Source organism: Leptodactylus fuscus, chromosome 3 (genome assembly GCF_031893055.1).
Source record: "Leptodactylus fuscus isolate aLepFus1 chromosome 3, aLepFus1.hap2, whole genome shotgun sequence".
In the NCBI taxonomy this organism is placed as follows: Eukaryota; Metazoa; Chordata; class Amphibia; order Anura; family Leptodactylidae; genus Leptodactylus; species Leptodactylus fuscus.
In genome coordinates, this window is record NC_134267.1 from 135,373,223 (window position 1) to 135,389,790 (window position 16,568).

Sequence of the window (16,568 nt, forward strand, 5' to 3'; positions counted from 1 at the left end):
AGTTAACACTCCGCTCATTCTGAGACGTAAAAACGTGTTTACGTGTCAGAATGAGCAGAGTGTTAACTCCGTGTGAAAGCAGCCTAATAGTTAAAATAAGGATTTTTCTAGTTTTCTAATACATTTCAATATTAGGAGAAGTGATCAAACATAAAAAAGTAGTTCACTCAATTCTCATGGGCTCCAGTACTGGTCTTTGGGCCTCTGTGGAGGCCAGTGTTTTCTCAAGTCTTTGCTAGTTATGCCTCTATATGCAAGGCGTGATATATCAGGCCCTGTATTAACATGTACACTTCAGCTGCATGCCTCTTGAAAACCAGCCTTACACAGTACAAACATGTCAGAATGTACCATACAGAGCTGGAACCAACCTCACAGAAACACCTACATGAATCTATTTGCCCAAAAAGGGTATATGGGCATAGGTTGTCTTGATGAGACTTCCCCTTGTAACAATTACATTTAAAAGAATATATTTTTTATGTTTATTATCCAAAACACATTATATCAGTATGGTTTATTAGTTTATCTAAAACAAAATCCCAAATAAAATAAAAACATTTTTTTTATTCAATATGTATTAATTAGAAGTGGATACTCGTGAATCCCTGCTCAACTAACTCCAACCTAAGCAACTGCTTGGGAGAAACTATCCCCTCAATATAAAATGCCATCAACCACAGTAAAGTTGAAAACATTGACCATATAGCTGATGGAGATTATGTGTCCTGCTATCTATAATTTGTTTAATCTATCTCCTGTAGAAAGCTACTGACTCTAATAAATGGTAACTGTCTGCATTTGTTTTCTGCATAACCATGAGAATAGACCAGGCTGAACTACAGGTGGCATAACATATTTAGGAAACTTAGCGCTATCAGTAGCCAGTAAGTATCTGTTATTCGCTGTGGTTGGGGGCACTGTATTATTGCAGGGATACATATTCGTTCCCCCAAGGTAGATGTAGGTAAGCATCGAGAGCAGTGCCGCACCTCCCATGAGGCGACCTGAAGCGACCGCTTCGGGTGGCGCTGTGCCAGGGCCCCAGGGAGTGCGGCATTTTTGCTGACCTAAGCCAGTCCAGGACAAGCTGTCCTGGACTGGCTTAGGGTCACCGTCACTGAGCAGTGGATTGGGGAGGCCACTGGATCGAGAGAGAGAGTGATAGAACAGAACTCCCTGTTGTAGTTATAATACAAGGAGATTGCAGCTTGATGACTAAATGAAATAACCAGAGGAATGAACCACTGAAAAGAGTGATTCTCTCTTTTTCTTTTATAGAACTGCTATAAAGTAATAAATCATGCTAACTTGCCTTTTTCATTTTTTTTTATCCCTCCTTTAGGTATCAATATTTAGTCCATAGATGGCATGGGTAGCTTACAAGCTTTCAACTATTCTGATACTACTGGTTCGATATTGTGTTTCATCTGAAGATGGTGAAATAAGATCAAGTAAGCAACATTTTTATCCTGGGGCTCTAACATTAAAGTTGTCAATTTTATGTTCCCTTCTCTGCAGTGCAAAATACAAAAGTTATCAAATGTTTAAGCCAAATATTAATAAAACTTGTTAACAGGGCCGGTTTTAGACAAAGTGGGGCCCCAAATGTTGAAATATTGTACCTACTACATAGTCACATACTGTTAATTTGATATCCTGCTCTGCCTACAGGTATTTACAGGGTTGTTCCTAAGAGCGTTAAAGCTGGGACCCATGTTGTGAAAACGGAGCATTTTGGATTCTAGCTAATCCCATCCACACATTGCATCAAAAAAATCTGCAGCAGAAAAGCAAAAATGTCAGTGTATTTGACAATTGCAGCATGTCAATCATACCTACAGAAACGCGGCCATTTTCCATATACGTATAATAGGTACAGAGGGTCTGCAGAAGAAAACTGAGATCGCAATGAAATTTAAATTGAAATGTTTTTGCATAGCTAAACTAGTTGCTTGAATCCTTTAAAAATCAGGTGCACAAGAAGCAAGGCCTATGTCTATCCCTACACACAAAATATTTATATACATAGAAAGTTATCAAATAGAACCATTATACCAGCACTAAATAATGTCACGTCACCCCCTGACCACTATACCAGGACTAAATACTGTGACATTAGCCACTTATCGATATACCAGGACTAAGTGTTCTTACATAATCCACTGACCACTATACCGGGACTAAATACTGTCATGTCACCCCCTCACTGCTATACCAGCACTAAATACTGTCATGTCACCCGCTGACCACTATACCAGGACTAAATACTGTCACATCAGCCACTTACTGCTATAAAAGGACTAAATACTGTCACGTCATTCACTGACTACTATAGCAGGACTAAATACTGTCACGTCAGCCACTTACCGCTATACCAGGACTAAATACTGTCACTTTATCCACTGACTACTTTACCAGGACCAAATACATTCACATCATCCACTTATCTGCTTTTCCATGAAATTTGTCTTCACTGCTCTTTTCTCTGGTGTTTTTTAGCTGTGTTTCACAGCCTAATCATTAAAGGGTTTGCCTAGGAATTACAGGTTTCTGCAAGGAGGCTGGGGGAAGGTGAAAAATAAAACCCACACTCACTTCTCCCTGTCCTCCCACCCCTGGCCGGTCCAGCGATGCCCCAGGGCTTGCTCCAGTGGCAGTCCTCATCACACATAACCACTGAGGTCAATCATCCAACTGAGCAGCCTAAGGAAAGGAAAGTCATTCACCTATGTCACCTGTGATTTCACTCCCATACGTCACCTGTGATGTCCCGAATGCTTTTCATAGGCTGCTGATTGGCCTCAGAAGTCACGTGCGGCGAAGACTTCTGCCAAACCAAGGAGCAGCCATTCCAGACAGCAGTGGGAGACACCGGGGACAGGTGAGTATGTTTTTTTTTCTTTTTTTTTCCTCCTTGCAGAAAACTGTAATTCCTGGACATCCTCCTTTATTAAATCTCCCCTCAGACTTCTCTTCTGCAAACTAAACAATCCCAGTTCTTTTAGCCGCTCCTCATAGGACATGGTTTGCAGACCTTCCACCATTTTGGTTGCTCTTCTCTGGACTTGCTCCAATAAACTATATATATAAAATATATACTATATATAACAAAGATCGGGTGCTGGTGTGAACCCGCCCTCACCATATATCTGCGCTGTAAGGTACATGCACCACAAAGAACCCTACACCTGATCTGGCGGTTCAGAGTAAGACAAAAGCAGACTACTAGAGCAACTGGGAAACTAAGGACCTGGCAACAAAGATTCAGATTAAACTAAACAATTAATAAAGTGATTAATACAATAGTTGGTAGAGGGAGCAATAAAAAACTATAATAAGGAATTAAAGGCCAGGTTACAAGAAGATTCAATATGCTATGGTCTGAATTAACGTATAGCACACACATAACTGGTTATTACAGTGGTGGCAATCTAATGATGGGAGAAAAAAGCTGTAATGAGGGAATTAAAGGCTGTGCTGCATCGTTCTATGGGTCACATGGACCTTACAGCTGGGGACATGGCTAGATATTTTCATATTAAAGAGGACCTGTCATCTCTCCAAACATGTCTGGTTATTAGAGATGAGCGAACACTGTTCGGATCAGCCGATCCGAACAGCACGCTCCCATAGAAATGAATGGGAGCCACTTCCATTCATTTCTATGGGAGCGTGCTGTGAGCGTGGTTATACTTGTTTTTTTTGTTTTGTTTTTTTTTATGTAGATTGTGAGCCCCACATAGAGCTCACAATGTACATTTTTCCCTATCAGTATGTCTTTGGAATATGGGATGGAAATCCATGCAAACACGGGGAGAACATACAAACTCCTTGCAGATGTTTGTTTTTTTTTTTGCCCTTGGCGGGATTCGAACCAAGGACTCCAGCGCTGCAAGGCTGTAGTGCTAATCACTGAGCCACCGTGTGGCCCCTACGTGGTTATACTTGTGCCCATGCACTGGAACATCTTTTCTTATGACTCTGCATTGTGCCATTCATGATGGAAATGCCTCTTGTCAAAGGTGAGTGTCTCTGCAATAGTTTGACATATCAAAAGTAATTGGACAGTTTGAGAATGTTAAGGCACCCCCTAACTGGTAACACCGAGCTGTCAATTGTTAGTGGGAATAACAGAGGAATACAGATTCAGAATCATTATTGTATGAGAATACAGGTCTTTATAAAAGAGAGATATCAGGAGTGACTGTACTTACATATAGTTGGTGTAATTTGACAAGTGTACTTTGTGTACCATTTCACAAAAGCTTCAGAGCTACAGTTCATAATTTTAACTATTGTCATATACATGTGTAAAACCTGAAGAGAACATTCAGAACAGTTAACAAATAGCACAAAAGCCAAGCAAATAATCCAGTATAAACCTCAAAATCACATTCACAGATGTTGTTAAAATGTGAAAAGAGGTGATATGCTTCAGTTTCCCTTGTGAATTGGACACCTTCTTGTTTTTGAGGGTGTGTTATGATTTTATTTTAGGGCACTTCTTTGTCTGGTTAAATGCATTGGCAATAGCTTTTGATGTTTCAGATTACCTTTCTTTCCATTTCAATTTCTCACTGCAGTTCTAGGAACTTAGATTATTAAATAATTCTTGATGGCAGCAAACCTCATTTTTATGAAAGGCTACAAAGACAAGTGAGAAGTGGTTATTCCATTTTATCTGATAATTACAGGTATGTCGCTGAAACTGAATCCCTGTAAGAGATGAACTGGAAAAATATTTCATCAAACACTGAATATCCTTAAAGCGTTGGTTCATTTTGAAAATAGTTCTTAATAAATACAGTAGCTAGTAAAATAAATAGCATACATACATTACTATGGGTCACTTCATAGAAAAACCAAATATCAGTTAGTTGCTACATAGTGTGACTGTGTAATATATATTGCCCTCTAGAGTAGCAATATGGCGGTGTGGTCTGCACTAGAGATGAGCGAACAGTGAATTGTTCAAAGTTCGAAATTCAATTAGAGTAGCCGCTCAATACTCGACTGTTCGATCAAATATCGAACCCCATTATAGTCTACGGGGAAAAATTACTCGTTAAGGGGGAAACCACTATTCAACTCAGGAGGGTCACCAAGTCCACTATGACACCCCAGGAAATGATGCCAACACCCTGAAATGTAACTGGGACAGCAGGGGAAGCATGTCTGGGGGCATCTAACATGCCCAAGTCACTGTATTACGTCGGGATCCCTGTCAGCTTGAGATATGACTTTTTCCCATAGGAATGCATTGACCAGCGTTGATTGGCCAAATGCCATACAGACCGGAGATGCAGCCAAGCTGAGCACACGGCCAGCACTGCTACACCAGAGATGTGAACCCTACTGCACACTCAGCTCTGCTGCATCAGAGATGGGCTGAACCCTGCTGCACACTTGTCAGAAACAGGGCCATTTTGTGGTCCCCTGTTCAGCAGCTAACCTGTGAGTGACTATTGTTGGCCAAATTCAAAAACTAAGTGCTCTCAATGAAATCCCACACCACACAAGGAAAGTTGGTATAAGATTCTCTTTCTTAGTCTGAGCAGTGCACAGAGAGAGAGAGAGAGAGCTTTATTATGCATCAAGGTTTTTATAGCCACATACAGGAAGTAAACAAACAGCAAGTTCTGATTGGTTGGTCAACAGCTCCAGGGCACTACCTTCAGGAAGTGATGTAGCTTCTTGCCGTGTGGCATCTCCAATGCCATTTCCTGTGGGAGTGACTTCCTGTCATTTGATTCTGTGATGTAGTTCCTGTGGGCGTAGCTTCTGAACATGTGACTCTGTGATGTAGTTCCTGTGGGTGTGGCTTCTGAACATGTGACTCTCCACATAGTTGAAAGCTACACCTGAGCACCCCCCAGAGGCCATCTTGTTATGTATCCAGTCTCAAATGTAAATAATTATACTGCATTTAATTTTAAGGATAACAATGTTTTTGCGATCATATATTTACAACCTTCACACACTCAGCTCTGCTGCATCTCAGTTACTACATTTGCACTATTTTATCACATTATTTACTGCCACAGCTGTAATATAAAATGTATGATGTGATGATTAATGATATAGTGTAACAATATTACTTGATAATATGCATTGATATTTGCAGAAAGTACACTGATTAAAAAGATACAAACACCACACACACACACACACACTTACACACACACACACTCAAACACGCACACATAAGCACACACACACACACACACACACACACACAAACACACCCAACAGAAAATAAGACATTGCCACAGGATATTTTACAGTTATACAGGCAGAAGACAGGATTAGGATCTTAGCAACTATATGAAATGAGGTTAGATCCAAAAGTTAAGGAACACAATGTGATAAAATGATCGGCAAATTACTTTGTAAATGTGTGGCAGACATAAATCATGTTTTAATTATTGCTCAGTTTTTTTTTGCCTGTGATAACATTCCTTCTTACCCAACAAAACAAGAATCTTTTTTAATATACTCATGACCTCCAGCAGGTCTGTATATTAAATCTGTGCATTAAACACAGTATAAAGCCTCACACAGACAAGCAGACGCATGATGACTGGATAATAATGAATGTAATGAGGTTACAGCCCAGGCTCATGGGAGCACAGCCCTATACCTGAAAGTAATATTTGATTTAACAAAATGAATATACAAATCAAAGAACATAGGAAAATGATTTATTAGATGACTTAAGAAATCCATTATATGCAATGTTTTATTGCAGAACCACTAAACATATTTTAGCAAATAGTATAAATAATGGACCTTTTCTGAAAAGCACATGAAAAAGTACTTTTTGTCTGTGATTTTGAGTGTTCATATTAATAGCAATGCTGAAATACGAAAGTACTTTCTGCAACCAAGAGAAGCATATCATCAAAAGCCCAGCAGTTCTGGATCATCCACACATGCAAATAATCTATCAGTAACAGAATCCTTTATAGTTACAATCCAGAAGACAGATGACTGGTCTTTCTGCTTTAGGTGCTGTTACACAAATGCGTTTTCTGCTCATGTTAATGCATGCGTTTTTAGAAATTATATAGGTGTTTTAAAATTTTTTGATGAAGAAAAAACAAACAAACATGTGTTAACACTAAGGCTAAAGCCTTACATAGCAAAACACAGCAAAAAAAAAAGCTAAAGAAAAAAATGCAGCAGAAATGCAACACATTTGTTTTTCTGCAATATTTTTCATTGCATTTTTGCTGAGTATTTAACTCTGAGGTCTCTCTGCCATTATTATACGAAGTGAATCCCAACCACAGATTGCAAAAAATATACATGCAGTGGTCAAGCTGCAATTTCCAAAACTATTGTAGTTTTGGAAATCGCAGAAAGTCAGTTATACCTGGCAGTTTTCCTATAGGTATAATGCAAACAGAAAGTTCACACTCTGTGGACATTCTGTGAAAAGCACTGTAGGAAACAGCGAAATGCATTGCCGCCGTGTTTTTTCCTGCAGCACTTTTGTGCTGTGGCCACTACGTGGGGCCTTAGCCTCAAAGTGTTTTCCTTATAAATATCTGTAAATCTTAGATTTAAAGGGACATTCCTGAAATTTAATATTGATGTCATCATTATTAAATCATTATTATCTTGGTGTGAGATTTTCAGAACAGATCTGGTCCCCTAAGCTGGTCAGTGAGGCATCCAGGAGTCAGACCTCCACTGATATGATATTGATGACCTATCCTAAGTGTAGGTGATAAATACTAAAGTCACAGAAAACTATTTAGGTCAGGGCCCCATTGCAGACTCTTTGAAAAGTGCTGCAGAAAAAAAGTGATACATTTCCGCTGAAGTCTTTTCTGCATGGGGTCGGCTGTGCTTGCTATGTGGGGTGTTATCCTAAAGCTAATGCCACATGTTGTGGAAGTACAGCTTTTTCTGCTGTAGATGTTACTGTGATTAGCAGACTGTTGGCCTGCAGACACTGTGGTGGAGATTAGGAGCAGACACAATGGGGAGATTAGGAGTTTACTGTGTACTATACTAGACTTTACTGGGATGATTTCTTGTGGACAGCTTCTTTTGATCATGTATTGGGCTGGATGACCAATGACTTATACTTCTCTGCAGTGTCTTCTTTTGGAGAGTCTGAGATTTCAGTAGCAGCCAGTGAATCTACACTCCAATATGGAGTCGGCTTACTAACTTGTTAGTGTCCTGTAATTCTTATGACTTTCCACATACAAGACATGTGCATTGAGTACGAATCATAACTGTACACTCTATTTCCACGGTCCCTGCCATCTTTTCATGCAACTACTTTTATATACTTCTGGTGAGTTTTCTGGGCTGGAGGAGTATAGGGGCTTAAAGATAAACATAAAATATCTGGGATATCTATACCAGACATATTAGACTTTTTATTCTTAGAGTAAATTGCCTTTTCAGTGTATTGTAAGATTTGTAAATTCCCTATGGTGCCAACTGAACTGAAGGTCCTTACATGTAGGACATGAGTGACACAAACATAGGTGTTTCACAGACTAAGTTTACACTCAGATGAATGTGGTTGAAAACTGTCCATTTTTCAAGCTGTATTTTTATAGTCATTTGGATATGTTTTAATATTGCAATATTTGCTCTTTCAACAGGTTGCAGAACTGCACCAAATGACTTGGTTTTCATACTAGATGGTTCCTGGAGTGTCGGTCCTGAAAATTTTGAAATACTTAAAAAATGGGTTGTTAACATTACAAGCAATTTTGATATTGGACCAAAGTTTACTCAAGTTGGAGTGGTGCAGTATAGTGACTATCCTGTTCTCGAAATCTCTCTTGGCCGCCATGAGTCAAGTGATGATCTCATCAAAAGAATGCAAGCAATTGAATACCTAGGAGGGAACACACGGACTGGAAATGCAATTCAATTTGCAGTAGACAATCTTTTTGCTAGGTCTTTGCGACCACTAACCAAGATTGCCATTGTTTTAACTGATGGCAAATCTCAAGATGATGTTAAATACATTGCAGAGGAAGCAAGAAGGAATAAAATTACACTATTTGCCATTGGTGTAGGCTCAGAAATTGAAGAAAGTGAGCTTAGAGCAATAGCTAATAAGCCATCATCCACATATGTGTTCTATGTTGAAGACTACATTGCAATATCCAGAATACGGGAAATTATGAAGCAAAAACTCTGTGAAGGTAATTTGTTTCGGTTAAAAAAATATTGTAGAGCTCAATGTTTTAATAATAAATTAGTAAGAGCAACTTTTTGTTTATATATAAACTTTTGTATACATAATTAGAATGGAAAGTAGTACATTATATATTATCAAATATTTATTTATGAATATTATTTATTTAGCTTACTTATTCTGCAGCGTTTTATAGACATTGTTAGTTAATGTCCTATATAGGGCTCACAATATAAATTCCCTATCAATATGGCTTTGGCATGTAGGAAGAAAGAGTATCTAAAGGAAACCAATGCAAACACGGGGAGAACATACGAAGTCTTTGCAGATGTTGTCCTTGATCAACTGAGTACTCCAGCGCTACAAAGTTACAGTGTTAACCAATAGGCCATCAAACTGCCCAATAACATATTACTGCTCATCAATTTAAATAATTATCAAACCTATCACTAAAATTGTCACAAATATTACAAAAGATTGGGGCTAGTGACCTAGACCACTTCTCTGGTTGTCAATGTTAATTTTGGGTATTTGGTGACCGAAATGTTATGGTGGTACTCCTGTGTTGTTTAAAAGATCAAGCAAATCTGCATATATACATGTGTTTGGGTATATATATATATATATATATATATATATATATATATATATATATATATATATATATATACATGGCTGCTCTTTATGACATTTAGGTGATTCATTTATGCACAAGAGATGAGAATTATATTTTTTGTTTGCTCTTAAGGGATCTTATCACATTTTAGCCATTTCAGTCAACTTCCACGTCTATTGGATGTGTTTTTAAAACGTATTTGGTGTGGTTTAACTAAACTACCTGCATGGAGCCACCAACTCAACAGCATTAAACCTCTTTATGTGAAATTGAAACAATGATATCACAAATTCTCTTTTAGCTGTATCAACACAAATTCCCACATGCATACTCCAGAATCTCATAGAATTCCTTTTCAGAGGAGTGAAAGCTGTAATAACCTACAAAGATGTTCTGTCTTCACATTTATGTTCAGAGTGGGATGTCCAACAAGCATGTCATGGTTAGCTGTCCACATACTTTTGACCATATAGTATAGTTATATGAGTTTTCTTTCATTAATATATCCACTCTTGTACTTTCAAGTATACCACCAATTATGAAACAACTTTACATATATGCGTAAAGCATAGTGACATAGTAGGTGAAGTTGGATGAAGACTCAGTCTAATCTATAACCCTACAGATTTGATCCAGAGGAGGCAAAAAACCCCAATGAGGCTTATGCCAATCGCTCCATGTCAGAGGAAAAAATTCATTTTCTACTCCAAATCAGTGTAAAACTTTGGATTTTCTTGCCTTTACCAAAAATCTAAAGTCCATAACCTGTAATATTTTTCAGTTCAAGAAAGGCATCCAAACCCTTTTTGGACTTGCACATTTAATTCACTATTACAACATCCTATGACAGTGAGTTCCATAGCCTATGATGCTGGTAAAATGTTCTTACCTGTCACTGACCTAGGAGTAAAGAGATCATTGGAAAGTTCTTCGTGCTGTCCCTTCATGTATTTGTAAACTTTGGTTAGATCTCCTTCTAGATGCTTTTTTCTAAACTGAATTATCCAAAATTTGTTAATCTGTCTCTGTACTCTAATACACTTACCTAGTTATCTTGATCACCCATCTCTGCATTCTCTCTGGTTCAGTTATGTCTTTCTTGTATACTGGAGCGCATAATAGTCTATGTGTGGCTGTACCTGTTATTTCTATAGAGGCATAACTATGTTCTTGTCATGAGTATCTATGACTCTTTTGATGCATCCCATAATTTTATTTGCCAATTAAGTACATAATCATACATTTTATTTCTTCCCAAAACACAAAACCTTACATTTGTCAACACCAAACTTCATTCGCCAAGTCTCCGCCCATGCTTCCAGTTTCCTTAGATCCCCTTGTAATATTCTGCTATCCTCCTCATTTTTTATTACCTTACAAAGTTTAGTGTCATCTGCAAATATGGACACCCTGCTTTGTAAACCCTCTACCAGATCATTAATAAAGATATTAAACAAGAGAGGACCTAATACTGACCCTTGCGGCACCCCACTGGTGACTATGGCCTAGTCTGAATATTTACCATTAAAAAGTACCCTCTCCTTTCACTGAACCAGCTTTGAATCCAAATGCCTATTCTTTCCCCTGTTTCCAACATTCTCATTTTGTATATCAACTTTCTATGTGGTAAAGTATTAAAAGTCTTGGATACACAACGTTCACCGCTTTACCCATGTCCAGTCTGGAACTGATCTTTTCATAGGAACTGATCAGATTAGTGTGACAGGACTGAATCCTCATAAACCTATGCTGAATGGGTGTTATAAAGTTATCTTCATTGAGACACTCTGTTAGAAAGCCTTGAAATATTTTACCTGCTACAGAGGATAGGCTTACCAGCCTGTAGTTTCCAGAATCAGTTTTTGACCCCTTTTTGTATATTAGCACAGCATTTGCTATGTGCCAGTCTTGTGGGACATAGCCTTTACATATAGACTAGACTAGATATTAGATACAGGGGTCTTCCTGTGTTTAATTCCTTCAGGACATGAGGTGAGTATCACCCTGGGATTTGTCTCTTTTGGGTGTTTTAAAACACCTTTGCACTTCCTCCTGACTTAAACATGTGGCATTTAATGGATAATTTCTATTATCTCTAGTCATGTCTCCTGTCAGTGCATTTTCTTGTGTAAACACAGTAGAGAAGAAGGCAATAGATTTCATTTAATAGATTTGCCTTTTCCTCACTCTCCTGCACCATTATAACAGATTATTTTTGAGGGTACTCACAATTTAAGTTTGTTTCCTGTTTAATTCAAGAATATTTTGGGGTTATTTATACTTTCCCTGATATTGAACCTTTTTGTGTCATTCTTTGCCGCCTTCATCTGTAATGCAATCAATAAATGTAAAAAAAATATACAAATATATTATCCTCGAACCACACTCCAGTGATATCTTTTAGAAGGTAGTCTGCTATAGAATAATGCATGGCTTTCTAGGAAACCTAGAGACATTGCCTGAGTATAAAGCCAGATCAGAACATCTCTTTCAAAGGGAAGACAGCTTTTTATTTTTTAGATTATTGCCCCTTATCACTATGAAGCCTCGGACTGGTTTGGCAGGGTGAGAGGTCATCAACATGGGTCAAAAGGGGTCCTTTGCAGGCCACCTGATGATATGTGAAGTTGACAGAGCATGCATACTCTGTGAGGAATTTTAGGAAAGTAATTTGCAATAATCTTTCCTTGCATAGTCCGTTTGGCTATACACACAATAATGTGGCCTGCAAAGTTGATGTCTCTCTAAGGAGATATAACACCCCTTCTGAATATAATGTAAGACACTTTGCAGTATATATTTGTCTGCTTCTCAGGCCTGGTTCACATGTGCGTTCGGTATTCAGTTCGGAGAGTTCGCTAGGGAACCCCTCGAATGGAATACCGAATGCATTGACAAGTGGTGAGCTTATGAAAGCACAAGGACCCCATAGACTATAATGGGGTCTGTGTCTTTTCTGCGCAGTGTCCACATGTAACATGCAGAGAGAAAAGTATTTCATGAACTACTTTCCTCTCCCCATGACTTGTGCGAAAAACACACGGACCCCATTATGGTCAAAAGCTTACTGCTTGCCAATGCATTCGGTATTCCATTTGGGGGGTCCCCAAGCGGACTCACCGAATGTAATGCCAAATGCTGATATGAACCAAGCCTCAGACTGTTTTCCTTCCCCTTCCCTTCAGTCAATGTCTTATCATCACTAATAGAATCTATATGTGGCTTCATGTATAAACGTTTATGGAGGAAGGAAGAAGCTGCTGCTGGTTAGTGATTTATTGTATCACTCTATACCAGGGGTGGGCAATTAATTTTCCCATGGGGCCACATGAGAAATAGTAACGGTTCTAGAGGGCCATGTGCACCATGGCAAATTTAGCTCCACCCACTTCTTAGCTTACTCCGCCCATTCTCAATCATTTTTCCATGTGCCCCGCAAAGTAAAATCCTCCTACAGTCACCCTAACATTATACCCCCCCCACATTATAACGTTTCCCTCCAAATGCCCCGCAGTATTAAGTCCCTCTCCTGGTGCCCCAGTATAGTATAGACAAATGCTGCTGCACACCGTACTGGTGCCCCAGTATAAACTAGCAGAAACTAGAGGGGACTTTAAACTGGGGCAGCTGGAGGGGGACATTAAACTGGTGGAAACTAGAGGCAGACCTGTCCCCTTCCAGCTACGCCCATGGTTTAATATCCTCCTCCAGCTGCCCCAGTTTAATGTCACCCTCCATCTGCCCACTAGTTTAATGTCCCCCCTCCATGTGCATTCAGTTTAACTGCCCCCCTACATCTGCTCCTAGTTCCCCCCTGTTGCTCACACATGCTGTCTCTTCTCTCTTTATCATCCAGCAGCCCCCATTGCCGGCAGCTTTCAGGAAGCACACAGTCCCGTGTGGCTCCACCCACTAACGAGTCATAGCCTATCCTGGTGAAAGGCTGTGATGACATCATCACAGGTCCTTGAAAAAACTTCCACTAGCTATGCGGGTCGCATAGAAGCAGTCAGAGGGCTGGATGTGGCCCCCGTGCTGGACATTGCCCAGGTCTGCTCTATACTGTGGCAGAGGGTTATCGTACTAGACATAGCAGAGCTATAAGAGCTACCTTACCAAATATAACAGCACTACAACTAGTGTGTGCATGTGAATATTCTTCTTCTTTTAGAGGCCTCCTCCTCCGCTCTCAATGGAATTCTATGCTAGAAGTAACTCCAAAAACAGGAAGAGGAAAAAAGTTGATAAGTGGAGAAAAAGTTTATTTAATATTATTATATTACAAAGTTTATTATATTCGTCTGTTCAATCCCGAAAAGTTGTTTTATAAATTGAGGTAAGCTTTTACTTACTTTACTTTTCAAGTAAATATCAGAACTAAGTAAACATTAAAATAATTAAAACCAGGCGGACTGGCATCTCCCCAAGCCTGGCCAGGTGCTGACGCCAGTCCTGAATCCACTATTACAATTGATACAGTTGTTATAGTTTTGTCATCAGTTTTTCTACTATGATGAATAATGTTAGGAGAGCTGAATATATGTGAAAGAGGCCTTACAGTTTTATAAAATTGTTCATGTGTATAAAACACGACACAGACATTTACTTGATGGTCACTGCCATCCTTTGTTCTATTTATCTAAAAGTGTGTTTTTCAGCAGATCTACGGCAAATTGTTTACATTTTACAGTTAGTAAATCTATATAAATCTGCAGCAGTACCATAAAAATGTGTGTTACAAGCATCTGCCATTTTATATACGTGTGCTTTTCTACGTAGCGTGTCTATGTATTAGTGATGTAACCGATTTGTCTGCAGTAATTAATATAATAACTACATTACATACTACAGACTCAACACTTCAAAAAGCAGAGAAGACTTTGTACATTAATCAGTTTCTGCAAATAGTTCCCTATATACTAAAGTCAGTGGATGGATTACATCATATTCCAGAAGTTTTGACCTTGTAGTAAACTATAAAAAGATGGGTCTTCTCTAAGGTTGAAATTTTCCAAGCATATGCACCAAATCATCGAACGTGTTTACCTTTGCAAATATATATACATCTTGTACTCTGTGAAAAAATGTAAAACGATTTAACATGTTACCATTATAGTGGATCAGGTAATATCAGAACAATGCTAATAGATACAGAGGATTAATGCAGTGTATTATGAAAGCAGTACTCTACTTGTACTATGTAGGGTCGCTCAGTGTTATTTCTCATCAGTAATAAGTGATCCCAGGCACTGTAATACAAGTTTATATACTATACCCTGATGTGGAAAAATGCTGCAACGTAAGAATGATTTCAATGTTAGAAGTGTCAATATAATAATTTTTTAGAGACATAGAGGGGTAAATGGAGTGTGGGGGGAAGGGGTACAGGCACAGCATCCATCAGAGTCTGGCTTTAGTTCAAAATGTATGAAGAGATGGCAGCATGGATGAAGGCCATCCTGAACCTTTCACTAAGGCAGTCGAGCTGTACTACCCTTGCACTGAAGGTACTTTGATGACAGATTATCCAACAGCGCAGAGGATTGTATGGGTTACATAACCTTACAGCCTTCTAGCTGGGTCCTAATCACCAACCTTGTCCAACTTCCTCACATCGTACAACCCAGCTTCCCCCCCATGCTATCACAACAAAGAATAGGGCACCAGTCACTAAAAAATGGTAGAAGACATTAAGTAGTCTACTGCAAATACCAAAAGACCATAACTGACACAGGTAGAATAATCTGCTGGCACTCTTTCTGTACTCCTTGTCAGCATGTATGCCCCATTCCAGTTACTTGTAGACAAGGAACTTTTAAGTTTCATGTCTGGCAATATCTAGGGTGGGTGGACCATTGCCTTTACTTCTGAAGTCAACTACCATCCCTTGGCTTTGCTTAAGTATTTGCTATTCACTATTCATGCCACTCCACTCTTGTACAAGAACCTTTCCACCACATTTTGAAACTCCTTGTAATAAGACCAACGACAACAGAATCAGAGAATTTTTGAAAGAAATGGTGTCCTGATTTGTACTGGAAATCAGTGGATACAACAAGGAAAAGGAAGGGAGCCAACATTGTACCTTGCAGAACTCCCCTACGACTGACGAGTATGTCAAAGAAGCATTATCTTGGGTGGGAGCAACGCAGCTTCTCAGGGATGACAGTTCAATCCTCTCAAAGACCTACATATACCTACATACATGTGAGGGCAGAGCAATCAAGTGATAGTTGGTCATTCAGCTGATTGCAGGCTTCTTGGGTATAGAAATTATTCCCAAGTTCTTCTAAGGATGGGTAGTGACTGCAATCTGAGACTCAAATTGAAGATACTCGCCAACGCCTACCGTAGTTGAGCTGCATAGTATCTCAGCACCATGGGGGCTACTCCGTCCAGCCAGGCAGACTTGTTTGCCCTTACACATCGCAGTTCTTCATCAGTCGAGATTATCCATAAATTGCAGCTGTCACCAACATATGTCTTACCCTGATCTGTATAAGTTACCTCCTCATCCACAGTAGATTCACCAAAACAATTGAAAAACATTTAATTATTTGGAAATGCACTTTTAAGTTTAGCAGGGGTTTTAAATCTCTAGTGACCCACAGTTTATTGTTTTAGAAGCATTTAACCCTCTTCAGGGTTCAGGACATGATGTAGTCTGTTAGTCTGTGAAAACTTCAATCACCTCGCCCATTGACATTGGTCTGATCTAGTAGCATTTCCCATAGTTGAGCTTCATCTGCAACCTCAGTGGGCCATGACTTGATTGGC

General features: G+C 39.1%; 1 protein-coding gene across 1 annotated transcript in view; it reads left to right on the forward strand.

The window, feature by feature from the left end:
* Window positions 1–16,568, forward strand: part of COL21A1 (collagen type XXI alpha 1 chain) — a 184,393-nt gene that overhangs the window by 42,032 nt on the left and 125,793 nt on the right. The window contains exons 2-3 of the mRNA XM_075268396.1: window positions 1,346–1,454; window positions 8,631–9,182. Coding sequence (XP_075124497.1) covers window positions 1,367–1,454; window positions 8,631–9,182 — 640 coding nt within the window. The 5' untranslated portion in view covers window positions 1,346–1,366. The remainder of the gene's footprint in view (window positions 1–1,345; window positions 1,455–8,630; window positions 9,183–16,568) is intronic.